Source organism: Balaenoptera ricei, chromosome 4 (genome assembly GCF_028023285.1).
Source record: "Balaenoptera ricei isolate mBalRic1 chromosome 4, mBalRic1.hap2, whole genome shotgun sequence".
Classification (NCBI taxonomy): Eukaryota; Metazoa; Chordata; class Mammalia; order Artiodactyla; family Balaenopteridae; genus Balaenoptera; species Balaenoptera ricei.
The window spans coordinates 158922685-158944187 of record NC_082642.1 but is presented as its reverse complement, the minus strand read 5'-3'; the positions used below and the strand labels follow the sequence as shown (position 1 = coordinate 158944187).

The window sequence follows — 21503 nt, the reverse complement described above, 5'->3', positions numbered from 1 at the left end:
GACTTTATAAGTAGGTTACTGAGATTTGTAAAAAAATGCTTTAAGAAAAATTAGTTTTTTATTAAGAATACTGGATTTTAAAAACTTTAATGTTTTAAAAAAATTTAAAAATTTGTTTAAATTAAAAAAAAATTTTTTAAAGTGTAATATTAATTTAAAAAGTCTCTTCTGTACAAGAATCTGTCAGACATAAAAGAACTCATCTGACACTTTCAAAATTAAAAAGCATTAAATTATTAAATTTTAACAGATGGAAAGAAATTGACGTAAAAAAGAAGGAATTCCTAAACGTCAGAAACACGTTTTTTTTTCAAGACACTCATTCCTAAAAATCCCACTGAATCGAGAAACAGCCCGTGCGAGCCCTGCAGAGCCGGGTGGCTGTTCTCCAAGTTTCTGCTCGAGGCCCTGGCTACCCTGCTCTGAAGGTCCGGCTGAGTCAGCCCCTCAGCCTTCCCCCGACCCCCCTGCCTCCTCCAGACCCCTTGGCTTGTCTGATTCGTCCTTAGTCGGGGTTCGTGACAGTTCCGTGGTCTTGCCACCCTGACCCCGTGCCCTGTCCTAGCTCCGTGCAGAGGGGCTGTGTGGTCAGCCCGGCCCGCCCCGCGCTCTCCAATCCCTGGGTCGGAAATGAGCTCATTCACCTCCGAGCAGCTGGATTTCACTGCCTAGTTTTTCTCCCGCCAAGGGCGCGGGGTGATACACTCTCTGGAGAAAGGAGTTAGAAGATGGTAGATGTGGGGACAGACAGAAATGCTATCACCGAAGGCTAGATGTCCAAACACATGGAAAAGAATGAGAAAAGGAAATGTATTTATTTATTTTTAAATAAATCTATTTATTTATCTGCGGCTCTGTTGGGTCTTCGTTGCTGCGTGCGGGCTTTTCTCTATTTGTGGTGAGCAGGGGCTACTCTTCGTTGCAGTGCGCGGGCTGCTCATTGCGGTGGCTTCTCTTGTTGTGGAGCACGGGCTCTAGGCGTGCGGGCTTCAGTAGTTGTGGTGCACGGGCTTAGTTGCTCCGTGGCATGTGGGATCTTCCCGAACCAGGGCTTGAACCCGTGTCCCCTGCATTGGCAGGCGGATTCTTAACCACTGTGCCACCAGGGAAGCCCTGTAAAAGTCTTTTTATTATGAAAGTTCCCAAGGACTTAATAAGTTGCAGAGAACAGAATCGTCAACTACCATGTGCCCATCACCCAGGCTCAGCAATTATCATTTTCCCATTCTTTTATCATCTCTGCAGCTCAGCCCTTCCCATACTTTTTGTCAGAATATTTCAAACAAATTACCAGTTAAAAAAAAAATAAAACCAGACAGTGAAATTCTTCTCCTACAGGACAGAGCCTGTTGTGGACTGAATGTTTGTGTCCCCCTCAAATTCATATGTTGAAGCCCTAACCCCCGATGTGATGGGAGGAATTAGGGCTAGAGAGGCCAGAAGGGTAGGGGGCCCAAGATGGGATTAGTGCCCTCACAAAAAGAGACACCAGAAATCTTGCTCTCTGCCTCTGCCATGTAAGGACACAGGGAGAAGGCAGACACGTGCAAGCCAGGAGGAGGGCTCTCACCAGACGTTGAATCAGCCGGCACCTTGATCTTAGACGTCCAGCCTCCAGAACTGTGAGACAGTAAATGGGTGTGGTTTAGCCACTGAACCTGCTGCATTTTGCCGTGGCAGGCGGAGCCCTGGCTGCGTGGTTCAGCGCCAGTACTTACCACATTAGCAATGCCAAAGGACTTACAGCTTCCCGAAAACACAACGCTCTTCCAGCGTCCAGGCCCGTGCATCACACCCCCCAGCCCCCGCGCCTCGGAGACCGACCTTCAGGGCTCCCTCCACCAGCTACACCTGCCCCGGTGGGTCCCTGGCCCCCTTCCAGCGTGCAGGTGAGACATCACACCCCACAGAGCCTTCTCTGATGAACGCCCACCCTCACCTCTTCTCCAGACAGCTGACTCATGTCGTGAGACTCGGCACGTGGCCTGCAATGTGCCTCACACGCCTCCTTTCTTTCTCAGGCTGTGAACTCGGGAGAGGCCAGCGGCCTTTACCATCTGTGAACCCAAGGCCCAGAGCCGAGCCCAGCGTGGAGTAGACATTTAGACTGATGTTGATTACAGGCCCGCAAGAGTGAAAACTACTCCAAAAGGGGCATCACTTTGGTGGTTAATATCTTACGTCTTAGTCTTTGTGTCAGATCCCTTCTAGAATGAAGGCCAGAGTTGGGCAGGGGAGAAGGCAGTAGAACTGGGGTGCTGAGCACACCACTTAGCTGGCCTTTCATTGAATCAAATGATCTGTGGCTGCCGCATAATACTGGGGTATTAATACTTAAAACTGCGGCCCTCAGACAAACCCTGCTCTCTGCCTCTTTCTGTAAGGCCCACAGCAAGAATGGTTTTCAACATCTTTAAAGGGTTGAAGAAAAAGAATGACTGAGCCGCACTGACTGTATGTGTCAAAGCCAAAAATATTTACTATCCGGCCCATTTCTGGAAAAGCGTGCCACCCCTGCTTTAACAGACTGAATCGGTGTGCATCGTTTCTATCTCATGCAGCCTCCCTGCAGGGTGTAGCACATCGTGGTGTCGGCGAACTCATTTTACAAACCTTTGCCTGCATCCTACACGCAAGGTACGGGGCCACGGTCACACAGCGCTGGGGGTGAGCGAGGGAGCCGCCGAGCACTGTCTTGGGTTGGGAGACAAGTAGGAGAATATAGAAACTATCAAAACACAAACCTCGGGCTTGGAAGCAGCACCAGAAAAGCCACACGATAACCTGCTGAGTTTCAGGTTAAGCAGCTGCCAGTAAGCATGAGAACCAGGGTCCACACAAGCAGGGCCTGGACTGAGGGTCTCTGTACAGCCTCCTGCAGTCCCAGGGTACGTGTTGTAACAGGTGTAAGAGAACCAGCATCTAGGAAGATGTCAGAGTTCAGGTGACGTGATGGGAAAAATATAAAAGGAGGCAGAATCATTACCTTATTGAACTCAAAAACATTATTAAGCCGGTTTAAAAATCTCACAGAAATGAGAGCAATACGTGTGTTCATGGATCACTTATGATTCATCAGCTCCGTTTCTGGAAATTCATCTTCAAGAAACAATACAAAATACAAAATGAGTTACATTCACAAAGATGTTTCCGGTAGCACTCTTTAAAGGAGAACATGGGAAATTACACAAATCCAAAAAGCTGCACTTGGCGGGTAACCACGGTGTTGCCCCCAGATGGAGGATCTGGGGGTCTAAATGCAGAGCCATGCCCGGTGCTGTTTATCGTGGCTGCGTGAAGCCTTTTCAGGCGGCGGGGCAGAGGACACCAAACTCCCAGAGAGACTGAAAGATGAGCCCAACAGCACTGGTTCCAAGGGAAAACTTCATGCAACTTAAAATATATTTGGACTGGTTTTTATGTAAAAAGAACTTCAACTCTCCGTGGTGTTAACAGCCCAGGGAGACACACTCCGTGGCAGCAGAGTCCACGGCCCCGCCCACGCCACCACAGAGCACAGGGCTTCTGGGGGCCAGTGTGAGAAGCAAGCTATCAAATGAAAAAAACCCCAGAAGGATGGAAAACCATACATACATTATATGGTTGTATCTAAACGAAACCACCACCACCAGGAAAACCTGTTCAGTGTTAATAATGGTTGGGTTAGCAGAGGGGATTTTAGGTAATCTTAGTATTTTCCATTTTCTTTCTTTTGGTAATGGGGTTTTAGTGCTATTATAATAAAAAATGTGATTAGAAGAATCTTGCAGAGTTGCTAAGCCTCTGGGGTGATAACAAAATCTGAGACATACGATCACAATATTACTTCTCAACACCATGTTTTCAGTCCTGGTATCCTTACTTGGACTCATTTTAAGAAACGCAGGATTACAGAAATGTGAGTCAGAAGTTATAATACACTGTACTGTTTGCTATAAATTGACTAGAGGCCAAGAACTAGAATTGAAATGAAATAAGGCCCACGAGTTTGGGCACATAAACATCAGGGAAGTGTGAGAACAGGCAAACCAGGAAACGTCCCCGGTGTGCAGATGGACATTCTGCTTCGGGGCGGGGGGGGGGGGACGCGAGGCCCTGACAGATGGGCGCAGTCTCTCATCCCAGCAACACGTCATCTGGATTTGTTACTACTCAGAGCGGACTGTTTATTCCGGCCTCACAGGGGCCTGGTGCAGGCACCGAGTGACACACGGGAACCTGCTCGCACGGCGCACGGCCCCAAGCCTGGGTAGGTTCCCGCGAGCGACGCAGTTCTTCGGCCAACCCAGAAACCCTCCGTGGCTAAACCAGCTCCGTCTGCCGGGCCACCTGGGAACCCAGCTGCTGTTGGACCCTATACAACCTTCACCTGTCTGTAATGCCACCGCTCGAAACTTCCCCGAGTTTACATCCCATGCCTGATTCAAGTGAGCAAAAGAATTCCGATCCTTTTCATAATAAAACGCCATAATTTAATCATTTCTTTGCAATGCAGCAGTTAGTTAAAATGTGTAAAACTCCTATTTCCAATTCATCAAGAACTAGGTCTACCAAATCAGAAGGCCCTGCTGCCCTTATCAACACCTTGCTGGTGAACCAGAAAACGCTAAACTGACCAGGGGCCCAGCACAGAGGGAAAGCACCTACAATTCTCTAATTGTGTGGATTTGTCCAGTGAGCCATACTTGATAATTAAGGAAAAATTCCCGGACTTCTCTGGTGGCACAGCGGTTAAGAATCTGCCTGCCAATGCAGGGGACATAGGTTCAAACCCTGGTCCAGGAAGATCCCACATGCCGTGGAGTAACTAAGCCCATACGCCACAACTACTGAGCCTGAGCTCTAGAGCCCACGAGCCACAACTACTGAGCCCATGTGCCACAACTACTGAAGCCCGTGCACCTAGAGCCCATGCTCCACCACAAGAGAAGCCACCGCAATGAGAAGCCAGCGCACCACAACAAAGAGTAGCCCCTGCTCGCCGCAACTAGAGAAAGACTGCTCGCAGCAACGAAGACCCAACACAGCCAAAAATAAATAAATTAATTAATTAAAAAATTTTTTTTAATTAAAAAAAAGGAAAAGAAAAATTCCCTGCACATAGATGCGTCTAAACACATGGTGAATAAATCATCAGCAGGACCGCTGCCAATTCACAACTCACTATGAAAGGTGTGGAAGGGAAAGCAATCCTACACACCAGGCCTCATGACCACTGAGCGGATTTTATTTTCGCACGAAAGAATGCAGAAAGACACCGAAAGGTTAATCTTTAAACTGAGCTCTCAGTGGCGAGGTGACTCTCGTCCTGAAGAGGGCTGAGGCATCCTGAACTTCGAGAGCTCCAGGTTTAGGTCCAAGAAGGTGTACGTGCTGTAGTCGTGATGCTGGAGATTCTTATACGTGGTGTTGTCAAATGGCTCAGTGAGGGTGGCGGCCGGCGGGGACTCTGCGGGGGAAACACAGCGTCCGTGAGGACCTCCGACAGGGAGGGAGCTTCTGAATGAGTCAGCGCACACTCTCACACACACACACACACACACACACACACACACTCACACACACTCGCATACCAAGCATTCTACATGAACCCTTCCTGAATGCACTGTCTACTTAGAAAAGCCCATAAAGCAAGTGTCTTCAAAAGCAAAATAAATTAGCTGAAAATTTATACTAAAACATATAGCCTCAATAATGTAAGAAATGGAATAGTTTTTACATCGTGTCTTAACATCTTAACTTTGTATACCTCTAGACTTGAAAATGCCAAGAACAGTTATGGAGGGACTTTCAGGTCATTTAAAGATGCAGAAAAAAAGCAGATCTATTAAAAATCTGTCTCTAATAGAAATAAACCATTCACAGAAGAGAAATTTAAAAGCAGAAACTAAGTGAGCCTTTTAAGTCTCTAAACACAAGAAAATTAGATAAAGCCCAGTGGTTTTAATAATAATGACACAGTTAAGGGGAACTGGAAATGAGATGTGTAGTTTCTCGTTTAACTTTTTTTGAAGAAGTTGTTGGTATACTTCAGATTCACAGACTAAGAAATACTTAGCCTTATTTCTCTAAGTGGAAAAAAGAATTAAAATCCACACACCTACACAATTGGTGATCTTAAAACTAAGAGCGTGGATGAAGCAAAAGACACCCGGCTCTCCTGCAACGTGACACGCGACACGATGGAGGCACAGCAAAGCTGGTGTGGGATGACGGCTCAGGCTGGTTAAGCTCTTACTGACCCTAAACCACTGCCATCGGGACTCACGCCACTTCTACTCATGCGGCACAAAAAATAACTAGTTTTCCACTATTTGGATTCATACCAAAAGTTCTGGTTTTCATTTTTTTGGTTGTATTAAAATAAATGATGTCTTATTTAAAGAAGTGACATCTTTCCAATCTCAACAAGCAGAGTATCTTCGATGTGGTGCAGGGACATGCCAAGCAGATGTACTCTTACAGCCCAAGTGGGGAAGGTGCTGACTGGAGGGAACGAGGGTTTGGAGAACTCCTGTCCAACACCAATCCCCCCGGAGGGCAAGGAGCCAGGCAGCTGGGCCGGGAGAGCTACGAAGTCGGCCCCCCTGTAGACGCTGCCCCCTGCAAGTGAGCTGCACTCCTGGGCAGTGTCTTTAGCCTCTGAAGGGCAAAGAGAATACTGGAAAAATAACACAATCATGAAAGAGTAGAGTCAAATTGTTTTCAAAAAGATTGCAGTCTGAAAACCCCCAATTCTCTCTGTTATCATCCTGAAGGTTTTACAAATTTACAGCAGAATGACTACAACAGCAGCGTCAGGAAAGTGGTTCTTGATGTCTGGAGAAGTCTGGCAGGCGCTGGCACTTCGCGTATTTATGAAAGAGGGAGAAGATGGAGAGGGAAGAAGACACATAAATCCTGTCAACATAGTGCAACCAGTAAGTATAATTACAGGGAATGTAAATTAGGCAAGGGGGAGGCTTTAAAAAGAAGAGAGCAAACAGGAAGGAGCGGGGTTTGTCAGTGATGCGTTTTCCAGAGCCACAGATCCTAAAACAGGCCACCTGCTTTACCGTTTTGCCATGATCCACCTAAAGCACACTGCATTTTATGAAGTTCAAAGCGCAAGAAAATGGTAAAATAACAGGAATAAAGTTTCCCTTTAAAAATTTAGGGTAGCAAAAAAGCACTTCATAAAAATTCAATATAGAAAAACAAAGCAGCCCGTTGCACTTTTTAGGAGCAGGAAACGTCTAGTGTAAATTAGACTCGTGCGTTTCATGGCTGCCTTCATGTCACGGCTTTACTCCCTAAAATGCGATTTTCCCTTAGGCATAAAGATGCTGAAAGCAACAGCCCGTCTGGCTCACCTGAAGACCATCACCACAAGTGTAACTATCGCTCCTCACCTGTGGGAGTTTAATAGGACAGCCCCCCTCCACTCGGTGACATGCTCTGCAGGTTCAAGAAATGAACACTTAAACACCCTCAGAAGTTAAGGGTGATAATGTTAAATGGCCTATTTTCACAAGTGATACTGGCTAAGGGACAGTCCAAGAGTGCCGAGGGCATACTCTTCCACTGTGATATAAATTTTAAATGTTTCAGGAACGTTTATCCATAATTAACATATATCCCTCAGCTTGTCTGAGACAGCGCTACCGGCCATGTTCCTACCACAGAATCTGATCAAGCGCAATGCTTCCTCAGATCACACGGCTCTTCAGAGTCTCACCCACCACCACAGGACAAGAGCTCTCGGCCACAAGTCAAGGTATACCCTGTGTGCCGTCCTGGCCTTCCATCTGAGTTGCTGAGTCTTCGATGATTCCGCCCTTCTCCTCAAGCTTTAGTACTGCTGTCTTTTCATCAGAAACGTCTTTATTGTGAAGAGGGACTGGCTTCAAATTTTTTACTGGTAACTGATCTTCCAAAATCTCTTCCTTAGCCTTCAAGATTCCTTCTGCTACTTGCTTTCCCAGATTTTCTTTTTTGAACAGGGAAAGAGCCACCTCCCCATCAGGTTCTGGTACTTGTTTTTCCAAAAGCCTTTCTTTGGTCTCAGGAGTTGCTGGCAGCCGTCTTCCTGCTCTGGTTTCTGCAGACTGAGTGGGCGCTGGGCTGCCATTCGGTTGCGTGGATAATCCTGATTTCGTACGGTCAGATAAGGTTTTTTTACCTTTGAGTGGCTTCTGGCTTTCTTTACCTATTTCATTTGATGTAGATACTTGCTGCCATTGTTTTTCCTTTACATCTTGCTCCATAAACTGTTCAGCTGCGTGTGACTTGGGTGCTGTGGTCTTTGGTTTGGGGTCTTTTCTGTCCTCTGATGGTTGACTGGAGGCCCCTTTCTTCTTTGCCTGGTGGGGCCTCTGTGCGGAGACGAGGTCCGGATGCGGCTGCTGTGACACACTCTTCTCTTGTGCAGATATTTCAGTTTGGGGGGCCCCGTCTGCAGAGGAGTGAGAGGCCTCTGCTACGGGAAACCCTCCTCTGCGTTTGCTCTTCGCCTGAGGACCCGCTTCTGAGCTGTCACCCTCCTCGTCAGACTCTGAATCAGAGGAGCTGGACGAAGATGAAGACGAAGATGAATCATCTGTCCCTTTCCTGCTCTGCTGGGTTGCTTCTGAATCAGAACCCTGTTTTCCGAGTGGAGGTGCAACTTTCTGAGGAAACTCTACCAAAGTCTTTCTTGGCAAAAACTTCAGAAGCCCTCGGTCTGTGAGTGGCATGCTGGCATCGGGGTTAGGGCCAGCTAGCACCCTGCCTTGGTTCACAACTGGTGGGGAAGAAGTGGGTGAAGGTACGTTTTTAGACAATTCATCTGCTGCTGGGGCGGCTAGCTGGCGGCCCCTCTCCTTCAGTTCCACTACAGCTAGGAAATGGCATAAAGAGGAAGATTATTTTTAATATTTAGTAAAACAGTGAAAATTCACCAAGGCCACAGACATTTCATAACATATCACCTTGTTATCGATAATATCTTCAACATAATCATCTTAGGAACTGTTCCGTCGAAACCCACTCTTAAGTGAAAGGCAAGCCACACAAGACAGAGAACAGCAAAAAAAGGCAGATGTTCTTCTTGGTAGCTGAAACTTTTTAAGATGGGATTTTTACCAATAGAAGTAAAAATCTTGTCTCCATTTTTCGCAGCGAGAGCTGCTGGATGGTAATTATTTTTTAAGCTACTATTTCATCTAAATTTAAGATAAACTATAATATATTTTCAGATGATGAAGTTTTAGAAATGTATCATTTCTTAAATCCCTAAAAAAACTGGTACACCTCAAATATTTTAAAAAATTACCCGTATTGTATGAACTTGAACTTTCTGAACAAAACAGCAAAGCAGAAGTAGAGACAGTAGCCTGGTTTGGGTCTGGGGTGAGCATATGCATGAGTTGAAGAGTGGGAGATCAGACGGAGGGGATAATGTGATTCAAATGAAGGTGCCCCGAGAGGAAGAAAAGTCCTGCAAAATCATATCATTTGGGGATTTCTTCTGCCAAGGAAAAGTATTACAAGACCAGAAAAGCCTAAAATAATTTAGTATCATATATATCATTGGAAACAATGAGTTTTAAGCTGTTACAAAAAGGTGCTGATATAAAAGTCTTAGACTTTGTAGAGTCAGTTACAAAAGAAAATGAAAGCCCACCACAGTACATTCATGAGAGCTCATTTCATTCAATTTTCTCAGGTGCTAAATCTTTTTTAACCATACAGATTAGAAGAAAAATACAGGACAAGTTTTTATAAATTAAAATTATTTTTCAAATCTAAAGCAAAACTTTAAAAAATATATTTCAGATGAGCAAACTCTAAATGCATTCCTTACTTTCAAGTCTAGGAGTCTATTTTATACTAAAAAGTATACTACTTCTTTAAAGTTAAAGTGGAAAAAAATGTATTTCGAAACTTTACCATCTTACTGGTATCCAAAAAAGTTTCTAATTGTTTTCTGAGCTCAGGAACTCTCTCTCTCTCTCTCTCTATATATATATAAAACAGAATGATAGAAAATGGTCAAAGAAAACTGAGGAATAACCAGAAATAATCAGAAATGGGCCAGAGAGAGATTAATGGGCAGTGTAAGAGGATATGAATGAACAGCTAGAGCACTGGGTTACTGTTTAAAAAAACCATCACCGCATCACCTCCACCCCCATCACCACCCCCTCCTCCACGCCCTGTCTGATTCTGTGGCCGTGTGCCACCCCAGAATCTGCATTCTGACTGCAGGAGCAGAACAGAGCTCCAGGATCATGTTAAACATAAAAACATGGCAAAGGCATGCACATGCACTTGAACTCTCTCTTTCTCTGTCTTTCTAAACCATACCTGATATAGCACAGAAATTCCTATAAGCAATGGGTAACACAGGCTGGTCTCCAAACCCTGCTAGCCTGCTCACCTGTATCATTAATCCACTTTTATGCTGAGCAAGAATTTTCCAAGTGTAAAAAATTAACTTAAAATAAGGCTTATTTTAGATAGGCTGCTATCTAATTATTATGCCTCAATCTTCTAAAATTTACTGTGGAGATTTTTTAAAACGTAAATAAGTTATTAAAACGTTAGAGTTTGATTTATCACCTATTGAAAACAGAAAGAAAATTTCAAATGATATAGTTTATTTTGTTTGAAAAAGGAAACTTGTCTTAATGTTATAAGAACATTAATGTTCTTATTAACATTAACATATAATGTTAATAAGAACATTAATGTTTTAAAATATCTTTTATTCAGGCGTAGTTATTGGGACAATTCCATGGAAAGGCTAATAGAATAAACCACAGTAGCATATCTGCTTTTTATTAAGAGCCAGCCTCTGACCTGCTGCAGCACAGGCCCAGCGTCCTCTGTGACTCAGCAGGAAGCCTGCCACGATGATCCGCAGCTGCCACCAGTGACCTCTGTGCCAAAGTGCCAGTGTGGACCCCACGCCTGCATTCAACAGTGCAGGATGATGTCACCTGGAGACACACCCATCGGGCACAGGAACAATGGCTCTCACTTTGAATATTAAGTATGACTTTACCTGTTCGTTTTCATGAAACCTCTTGCGTTTCTAGAGGCGGGATGCCTGCATACTCTGAAAACGTTTTAGTTTCAGTGTGACTTTCCTTGAAAGATAAATATACAAAAACACAAAGCTACTTAAATAAGACTAGCCATGGAGACACCCCTCCCAGCACAAGAGGAGGGCTTTCAGGGACGGTTTCGAACCCTCAGAGACCATCACAACCCACGTAAATAAAGGTCTACAAACACTAGTGACAGCGCAGAGACAGGAGTTCTCTTATTGCTTCTCTATCTCCTCTCAATTTGAATTTCCTGAGTTTCTTTTCTGCTCATTGAAAAGCAAGGGAGGGCATGACCTTCAACTTTTTAGTAGTCCCCTACTGAAAGTAAAAATGACTTTGGTGTTTGAAACAGATCAGCAGCCTTACAGTACCGCCACATCTTGTCAGTGGGTCACAAAACTAATTTCAGAAACAAAGCACATTCAGAAACAAAGGTGCATTTCAACAAGATGTGAAAGAATAGTTATTCAAATTCTATATGGTCACTAAAACCTCTTTTTACATGTTTTTTACTACTAAAAGAAGTTTTTTTTTTTGGTTTTGGTTTTAATGAACATGCGAGAACTGAGACTTTTTTCAGAGGCAAGACAGCGCGTTGCTTATAAATACGGGCCGTGGGGCCTTACTGCCTGGGCTCAGACCGGGCTCCACTACTCATGTCTGTGTGACCCTGGGCAGCTCAGGAGTCCCCCCCCACCACTTTCTCATCTATAACCCAGGGATACTAATGGTACCTTCTCACAGGGTGTGGAGGGGAGATACGGAGTGCTTAAAACAGTGCCTAGCAACGCTGGTTAGAATTAAATACACCAAACCCCTATTTCCGGAGATTCCTCATTTCTCAAACTGGAACAGGGACTTGAAGTAGATAATTAACTTTGGCTTCTTGACAGAGTCTTTAAAAAGCAACATAGGAGTTATCCAGTCAATGGTTTATTACTGATTATTGCAAATTCAGCCTAGTGATGGAATTCACCAGAACATCAAAGCTGGCAAGCCAGGCAGCTGTGCAGGGGAGGCACCCGCCTGGAGACCCGGCTTCTGATGTCTGTGCTCGCCGTGCTGGCGGCTCCCCTCAGGAAGGAAGCGTGGCTACGATGGGCTGGCGCCCCAGGTGGAACAATGGAGAGCGTGTTCACCCCGGATGCAGATCCCGGACTAGATGTGAACCCAAGGGTGAGCGCTCAGGGCCCCGTCTGCATGCAGGAAACTTTCCCTAGAGCTTCCAAAGCCACCCACAGTGGCAATGCGCCACTGGCGGGCCAAGGCGTTTCTGTATCTTACACTCACCGATCACTGACACTTCGGGAGAAATACCGAGGCCTGCACATATTGACTAAGAAGCATCATTTCTTTTTCTTCATGGAGGGATTGTAATTATTTTTTAAATTCTGAGATACAAACATAATGTGCATTAAAGACGGTGTAGCTCTAAAAACTGTCCTCCCACCTGACAGCACATACACATGACACGCTGGTCACCAGTCTCACGTCGACCAGGCCAGGACTGGCGCGCTGATCCCACTCAGCGCGGAGGAACTCCGAGGGCGGTAGGGCCTGCCACGCCCAGAGGCAGAAGCTACATGAGCCCAAGGCCAACTCCCAGCTCAGTGTTCCCTTCTCGTAACTGCACCCAAAACCGCCACAGGATGAAGTATTCCATTCCTACTCATACACAGAAGCACGTTTGTAAAAAGGGGGATCTTTGGAAAAAAGAAGAAGGGTCCTTATGTTTAAGATACCTGTTTAAAAACGTACAGATTAAAATGAAAACGGAATACTGGCTTTAAAAACACAGCAGGTACAGGACAGAAAACAACAACGTTCCTGTTGAATTCGGATGGGGGCGCGTAGACACCACAGGGGGGCTACGCCTCCTCAGCGTGGATGGATGGCGTGTGAAAGGCAGTGGGTGGCTGGCTCTCTCAACAGCGCGCGGACGTTTTATAAGCTGCCCACGTCTCCGTGGGCAGATGAAGGGGGACTAAACAAAAGTGTCTACACACTTTCAAGCATTCAAACTGAGGAAATGATACTTTGATGAAAATAAGACAAACTCAAATTATCATTCTAAACCCCATACAGTCAAAGATTTATAAAGAGACTGTATATATCATATGTATATATTAAGAGTTAACGAGGGTTTCATCAGTTAAGACTAAACGCAATAGACCTGGGTTATAATCAGGTTTATACTGCTGCATTTCCTGTTTTCCTCCTATGAGGATACACTACATTGGATTCAGGGGAAAAAGTCAAAATGACTGTGGAAAGAGCTGGAAGCAGATTAGAATCATGCGTCACCAAAGTGAGTCATAATGGAAAACGGTGCCTGCTCCTAACTCTCTCTCCACGGTCATAAAAGAATGCCTGCAATCCTGGGCTATGACCAAGCAAAGCCTGGGAGACTACGGATAAGTCCCAGAGACACTGAAAAGTCACCATCAGGGAAGAAAAAAAGGTGGGGTTCACAGCTACTTCACGGGAGTACGGGATCGGTATTAGGGCCACCTAAATGCCACAGAGCCTGCATACTCTGCACCCCGTTGCTGTCCGTGGAGTTTGGCATTTAGAAAATACAGACAGAACAGTTCAGGGCTAATCGTTGAGTTCAGCCTTAACAGAGTTAACTGTTATGTTACTGATGTGTTTGGTCTAAAGCCTGTTACAGATCCTATGTCTGATTATAACCTGGACACTGCTAGAAACGAAGAGTCCAATTATGTAGCTAGTAAACTCCTTTTCCTGCTTGGGAAGCTGACTGATTTACTCTGTATTCTGCCTCCCTTAGGACAACCACTAAAATCTTACTTTTTGGTGAACTTTGCTTCTTGGGATTCGGTGGCAATCCCTTTTCATTCTTTCCTGATTCTGCAGAGAGAGAAACAGTAGAAGCAAGTCCTCGAAACACTCCTGCTTCTAGGAGCACAGTCTGACAAAAGAATGGCACAAATACGAATATTTTAGAGTAATACCGTTTTTAACAGCTATTACGACATGAATACTATGTATTATTATGACATATAAATGCTTTGCATACCTATGGCATGTTTCTAACGGTTGTTACAATTCTCTTAATCTATGTGTATTATGGAAATGTGGGAAAATACAAAGAAAGCTGCAAGAAAAAAACACCTGAGTTCAAGGACAGTCACTATTAACATTTGGGTATTTCTCCAACCAGACTTTCTCCTGAGCGTACAGTTTTGTACTCTCCAATTACCTATCAACCTACAAAATACTGATTCTTTTCATAAAATGTTTTCCTGTACTTAGAATATAAGGTAGAAGCACTATCTAGCCATGAAAAATAATGTAGATGAATAATAGTTGCTTCAAAACTGCCTACCATGTATCATAAGTGGAAAACATTTTACAGAGCGTTAATTCACTCAGCATACACTTACTAAGGCCTGCTATGCGCTGGGCACTGTTCCAGATGCTGGACACAGAACAGAGGTGCCTACAGCCCACATGTGAGAGTGAAACATTTGCTTCTTATGGTTATGACGTCAGCACGTGTGTATGTGTGTACATGAAAGCTAAAAAAAAATGAACTGGGACTACATATGCAGAGGTAAATAGTGGCCTCTCTGACAACAGATCTCCCCTCCAACCATCTGTACTTTATTTTGCCACGAATAGTTCTTGCTTTTGTAATAAGAGCCCCTTTTAATTTTAAAGATAGTGAAGGGGACTTCGCTTTTCCTATATGGAGAAAGAAAGCCCTTCTTTCCTCCTTTCTTTTCACAGATGAGGTAACCTAAGCTGGCTTCACATGGCTGCCTCGTAAGTTACCGGGTCAACCAGGTGCCTGAAAGTGCCCTCATTTCCTCGCGGGTTAAGTAAGCAGTAGAGACACTGTCTTCAAGGGTTCGGACAGGGCTCGGCGCGGGGCACCAGCGGCCCCCACGCCTGTCGGAGGCCCGGACCGCACACCGGAGGTTCCCGGTGATCCAGGACCAGAGGGAACGGTGGCCGGGGTCGCCTGGACCCTCGCCGCTCCCCAGGCCCGGCCTCCGACACGGCGTCCTCTCCTCGGCCCGGGAAGTGGGGTCAGCGGCGTCCCCGGACGGCTGGAGGTGACCGTCAGGGCCGCGGCCCTCGCCCCGCCCTCCGTGGGCACCCGGGCGCCGGCCCGGCCCCCCTTTACCTTCAGCCCCCCGGCTAGTCCTTGCCGCAGCAGAAGCGAGGCCGCCATGGCTATGACGGGGGCGCGGGCCGGGGGACAGGCCGGGAGGGAGAAGATCACACCTAACAGACGCAGCCGCAGCGCGCTCTCTGCCACCTGAGGGCCCGCCCCCTAGGATGAAGGCGCCAATCACAGGCAGGGACGGGGCGGGGCGGGGCTCCGGCTGCTGCGCGCGCACCACCACCGAGGTCCTGCGCGCGCATCCTGGCGGCCTCCAGGTTCCCCGCGCTGCGCCTCGAGGCCACGCCCCCGGGAAGAGCCACCAATCACTGGCGGGTGGGGCCCGCGGACCCGGATGGCTCGGCGGCCTGGGCGCTGGGTCACCAAAGTGGTCGTTGTGGGTGCCATTTCCTGTCCTCCGACCGGAGTGGTCACCTGTGGTCACCCCGCAGGGCAGCCTCAGGTGGGACCGTGGACGCTCTTTTGGCCTGTGACCGCACTAGTCCCGGAGCCAAGCAGATCAGAAGTGCAAGCTTTAGTTTACTTGAGTGTTTATAACTTGCGGTGCAGACTTGCCCCAAGTTAGGCATAGACATGGAGTAGGTGTAGTTAGTTATTGGCTTCCTTCTCCCCCATTGATCGTGCCTTCACTCCCCACTCCTGCCCATGCCCGGTGCCGGCAAGCATTCCAACCAAGAGGAGCACACCCACACCTCAACTCCACCCGGGAGAGGCCCTCCACCTTGGCTAAGGCTGGAGACTCATTCAAGTGCTAGATAAATGGGCAAAACATACCCCATGAAACCGTGCCCCGTAGCGTTAAAAAAAAAAAAAAAGCATCCACATAGGATTAACAGAAACTGGTGACTAACAGAAATACTTGAGCTTGTCTGACAGAATAGCAGCTAAAGGAACAGCTTGCTAAAAACTCTGCTTTTAACCTGCCTTCACTGACCGAGCTCACCTTAATTACTTTTGACTCCTTAGTCACCCCTATAGATAACACCTCTGACCTATGGGTCACTATAGTAACGGAGGCTTTAGTGGTTTTTCAGGAGCTTGGGGTGGGCTCCTGTCCAGTTCAAGCCGGCTAAGACTGGTTGGGATCACCAACCCTAAAACTGGGCCAGGGCCAGGTGTCTGACGAATGACCTTTTGAGGTCAGAGGGCGGAAAACTCCACCCTCAGATCATGCTAATCAGGAGGAGCAGATGTCACCGTGAGTGATTTTAGTGCTTTTCTAGATATTTGGCTCATAAAATCTCCTCCTGAAAATCTCTAACTATCTGAAGGCCTGTGCTGCCAGTTTCTCCCAGAGCACAGAGGGCATCATTCCTGATCTCCACCCTGAACTCCTTTCAGGGGGTGTTGAAGGTGAGCGGCTGCAGTGGTGGGTGACCTCATCTTTGTAGAGGCAGATGGCAAGTGACAAGTTTTAGTTGGCACCAGCACCTAAGCCTGGGGGGAGCAGGACCTCCTTGGAAGCTGCTGCAGTCAGGTGGGGAGGTTAAGGCAGGCCTACACGACATTTGGCCAAAAGGAACAGAAGCAACAGGGCCAAGTGCAAGAGGCAAATAGGAAATAGAAAAATCAAGCAGAGGCCAGAGAAAGGGCCGGTGGTTTCACAAGTATTTGTGGAGAGGGGATTATATCGTCTTTCACAGTCAGCTGGAAAAGTGTAGGCTAGATTTTGCTGACAGCGGAGGTTGTTCCTCAGTTGTTAATTCTCTGCCCTAGTCGTTCTGCAGGCACCGTCACCTCTGCCTGAAGTTCTAGCAAGTGCTGATCCAGCGTTTTTAGGCAAAACCTCAAAAACTTGTGTTTGTCTATATTCCTTAATGAATCACATAAAATTCTATCTAAACTATTAGGAATCCACCACCCACCCAACCAAGGGTGAATTAAACTTCTTTTTAAGATAACTAGATAACTTGGGCATCACTTGGACCCAGTGATGGGTCCTGAACTCAAAGGTGTTTGGGCCAAAGAGGAAAATAAACATACTCAGCTATCACACCTTCCATATGCATGACCTCACTCTGCATCCTGGGCTAATATGTACATACTTTGTAAGCCCCAAAGGAAATGTATTATGGCATTATCCTATGTAAATAAGTATGATTTAATGATGTCTTAAATTCAGATTTTTTTAAAACAAAGCTTTCAATAACAGTGTAGTTTTTAAATTTATTTTTATTGGAGTATAGTTGATTTACAATGTTGTGTTAGTTTCAGGTGTACATTAAAGTGATTCAGTTATATATATATATTTTTTTTTTTTCAGAGTCTTTTCCCATATAGATTATTACAAAATATTGAGTATAGTTCCCTGTGCTATACAGTAGGTCCTTGTTGTTTATTTTATATATAGTAGTGTGTATATAGTAACAGTGTAGTTTTAAACTATTGTTTAGAATGACCATACATAGTTATGCCTTACTAAGTTAGTAAGATCATTTTCTTTTTAATAATAGAATAAAAAAACCAGGTTGCTCAGCAAACAGGAAAAGTAAATTTAAAAGCTTTTATATAAAGAAAAAATAAGAAAATAAAGTTGAAGTTATACTGGATGTACTTAAAACTGTGTTTTAAAACATATGTAATGACTTCTATTTCTGGCAGTATGTGGCCACGAGACGTAATGAAAAACCCTCAGGTTACAAAACATGTAGCAATGCTGGGTACAATATTACAAGCATAATTTCAAATGACCAGTTCCGTTCTCACGCCAGTTCTGTTTTCCGTGGTCTCTGCTGGCTCCTATTCATGATTGCTGTGAAGTGATGTACTGGAAGCTCGTGTTTCTGGGCTCTTCTCTGTGGAAATTCCCAAGTTCTGGGTTGAATGTGTATTCCTCCAGAGTGGATTTGGGTTTTGCCTGCCATACTCTTCTTAGTGCTGCTTGTCTTGGTCTAGTGTGATCGTGTTTTTCACAGTTTGGTGTGTCCTGGACCACAGGAAGTGTGTATCTCCAGGGGCCAAAAAACAGAAGCCAGAAACTACAGGAAGCCAGCACTGCCCTGGGAGCATTTGCTGATCTCAGTAAGGCAAAGCGTTGGTGTAACTGACATCAGAAGAGGAGACAAGACTTCGGCCCTGAGGACACTTGCGAGTGGGCTGGAGAGCACCAGAGGAAGCCCTTGCAGAGCTCCCCTCAGTGACAGGGTGAACCTGGGCAAAGCCACCCGCTAGCAAAAAACCTGCAAAGAAAGCCCACAGGAAGTGTCTCTATCTCAGGTGGGGATAAATATCTCAAGGCCTATTCTCTCTTGAGTCTGGGGTTAAAACATACACATGCCTCCCATGGTCCAGGACATGCCAAGCTCTAAAATTAAAATTTCTCTTTAGCAAAAGATACTATAAAAAGTGAAATGACAAACCACAAACCGGGAAATCATTTAACTCGTGAGGAATTGGTATCCAAAATACATAAAGTGTTTCCTACTTATTAACAAGAAGGACAAGCCACCCGAAAGAATCAGATAGGGGCTACCTCTGGAGGGGATTTGGGAGACAGGAGTGAGGTCTACATGGAAGGGAGCCTTGGGGCTTCAGTTCTATTTGTAATGGTTAGTTCTTTTTTTATTTTTGGTGGTTTAAAACAAATTTATTTTCTCACAGTTCTGGAGGTTAGAAGTCCAGTAATGGTTAGTTCTTAAGGTATATTGGGGGTACATGAGCGTTTGCTCTTTTATGTACACGGTTTTGATTTGTAAGAAATATTTCATAATGCATTTTGATGAGTTAAAAAAACCCACAAATGTTTTGTTTCATTTGGTGCTTCAAAGTTATATGATTGTTTTCTTTTCTTTTTTCTTTTTTTACTTTTTGGCCGTGCCATGAATCATGTGGGATCTTAGTTTACGAATCAGGGATCCAACCCGTGCCCCCTGCAGTGGAAGCACAGAGTCTTAACCACTGGACCACCAGGGAAGTCCTGATATGATCATTTTAGACGCCCACTGTTTCATGGAAAAGATGTAGATTCCAATGATACTACTAGGAAGTCTGTCTTCTTGTACACTGACATGATGACCAGGCTTATCCAGCAAGGTCCTGTGTCTACGAATCCTGCATATATAACCATGCTCTAACTCATCCTAGATGGACCAACCAGGATAAAACTTGCATCCAGCTTGGAAGATCTGCCTTCACGTTTCTCCCGCCTCACCAAGTGGCTGTTACTGGAGACTTTCCAACCCTCTGATGGACAAAGGTCACTACCAACTAAGCGAGAAGCTGAGTGCTGCCACTAAGAACTTAGTTGTTATAATACCAGTGTCCTCAAGATGAAAATATGTCATAGTAGCCTGCGAGGGCTGCTGTAACAAAGGACCACAAGCTGAGTGGCTTAAAACAACAGAAATTTATTGTCTCACAGTTTTTCCTGGAGGTTGGAGTCCTAAATCAAGGTGTCAGCAGGGCCACGCACCCCCTGAGACCCTGGGTAGAATCCTTCCTTGCCTCTTCCTAGCTGTGGTGGCCAGCAGTCCTTGCTGTCCCTAGGTTTCTGCTGCATCAGTCCAGTCTCTGCCTCTGTCTTCACAAGGCGTACTCCTTGTGTGTCTTCACTGAGTCTTCCTTCTGTGCATGTCTGTGTATCTAAATTTCCCCGTAGTATAAGGACACTGGTCATATTGGATTAGGGCCCACCCCAATGACCTCATTATAACTTGATTACCTCTGTAAAGACCCTCTCTCCAAATAGGGTCATATTCTGAGGTCCTGGGGGTTAGGACTTCCATATAGCTTCAGTATATCTGGGGGAAACACAATTCAACCCATAACATATGTCAAAACCACACCAAATGGGAGATTATGAGTGACTTTATTTTTTTTTAATGGAAAAAATTTTTAAGCTTTATTGAGATATAATTGACAAAACATTGTGTAAGTTTAAGGTGAATAATGTAATGATTTGACATATGTACAGTTGACCCTTGAACAACAGGGTTTGAACTGCATGGGTCCACTTATACCTGTATTTTTTCAATAAATATAGTACCTGTATTTTCCTTTTACAGGTCTTTACATTAACTAAGTGTAGGGAAAAGTTTGTGTTCGATTAGCAATCACAATATGCGGAATCAAAAGAACTGGGGTTTGAGTCCTGATTTGGTACAAACTGCGTCAGCTTACTGCCCTTTGAGGCAGAGATAGCAGTACTTGCATTTCGACTGCACAGGGGGTTGGCGCCCCTCACCCCTGAGTTGGTCAAGGGTCAAGTGTATATATTGCAAATTATTACCACAGTAAGGTTAGTTAACACTCCCCTCGCCTCACATAGGTATAATTTTTGTGTGTGTGGTGAGAACTTTTAAGATCTACTCTATCAAATTTCCAGTATACAATCCAATATTCCTAACTATGGTCACCATGTTGTACATTACATGCCCAGTATTTATTCATCTTATAACTGGAGGTTTGTAGCCTTTGACCGCCTTCACCCATTTTCCCCTGATTCCCCACTCCAACCCCTGCCCCTGCCAGCTGCCAATCTGCTCTGTTTCTATGAGTTCGGTTTTTTTATTCCACATATAAATAAGATTATACAGTATTCATCTTTTTCTGTCTGTCTTATTTCACACAGAATCATGCCCTCTAGGTTCATCCATGTTGTTGCAATGGTGCAGTGGCAGGATTTACTTCTTTTTTATGGCTGAATTATATATACATATATATGTGTGTATATATATATATATATATACACATATATGTGTAACATTTTCTTTTTTCTTCTCTTTTCCGTAAAATTTTTATTTTATTTTTTATTGAGATATAGTTGACATATAACATTGTATTAGTTCCAGGTGTACAACATAATGATTCAATATTTGTATATATTGTGAAATGATGACCACAGTAAGTCTAGGTAACATTCATTACCACACATAGTTGCAAACTTTTTTTTCTTGTGATGAGAACTTTCAAGATCTATTCTCTTAACTTTTTTAAAAAAATTAATTAATTAATTAATTTATTTTTGGCTGCATTGGGTCTTTGTTGCCGCGTGTGGGCTTTCTCTAGTTGCCACGAGCAGGGGCTACTCTTCGTTGCAGTGCGCGGGCTTCTCATTGCGGTGGCTTCTCTTGTTGTGGAGGACGGGCTCTAGGTGCGTGGGCTCAGTAGTTGTGGCGAACGGGCTTAGTTGCTCTGCGGCATGTGGGATCTTCCCGGACCAGGGCTTGAACCCGTGTACCCTGTATTGGCAGGCGGATTCTTAACCCCTGCGCCACCAGGGAAGCCCCTTCAATTAGATTTGATTAAAATTAAAAAGGTAGATGTTATCTTGAAATTTG

General features: G+C 45.0%; 1 protein-coding gene across 2 annotated transcripts; it reads right to left on the bottom strand.

Moving 5' to 3' along the window:
* Positions 1-5209: 5209 nt before the first annotated feature.
* On the bottom strand, positions 5210-15383 carry NDUFV3 (NADH:ubiquinone oxidoreductase subunit V3). 2 transcript variants are annotated; one of them, XM_059921645.1, is made up of 4 exons: positions 15226-15383; positions 13884-14004; positions 7763-8857; positions 5210-5449 (listed from the first exon to the last, which is right to left on the bottom strand). In XM_059921645.1, exons 1-4 carry the CDS (start codon positions 15271-15273, stop codon positions 5286-5288), a joined length of 1428 nt encoding a protein of 475 aa, XP_059777628.1. In that variant the 5' UTR covers positions 15274-15383; the 3' UTR covers positions 5210-5285. The 2 variants fall into 2 exon arrangements, with proteins under 2 accessions (XP_059777628.1, XP_059777629.1); XM_059921646.1 differs by lacking the exon at positions 7763-8857 and having other exon boundaries at positions 15226-15380.
* Between the last annotated feature and the right edge of the window lie 6120 nt (positions 15384-21503).

Coding starts and splice junctions, on each gene's coding strand:
- NDUFV3 (XM_059921645.1), bottom strand. CDS start 15,273: ATGGCGGCCTCGCTTCTGCTGCGGCAAGGACTAGCCGGGGGGCTGAAG. Junction 8,858..13,883: donor GAAGCAAAGTTCACCAAAAA/GTAAGATTTTAG, acceptor GCCATTTCCTAG/CTGTAGTGGAACTGAAGGAG. Junction 5,450..7,762: donor AGGCCAGGACGGCACACAGG/GTATACCTTGAC, acceptor TTTCCCCCGCAG/AGTCCCCGCCGGCCGCCACC.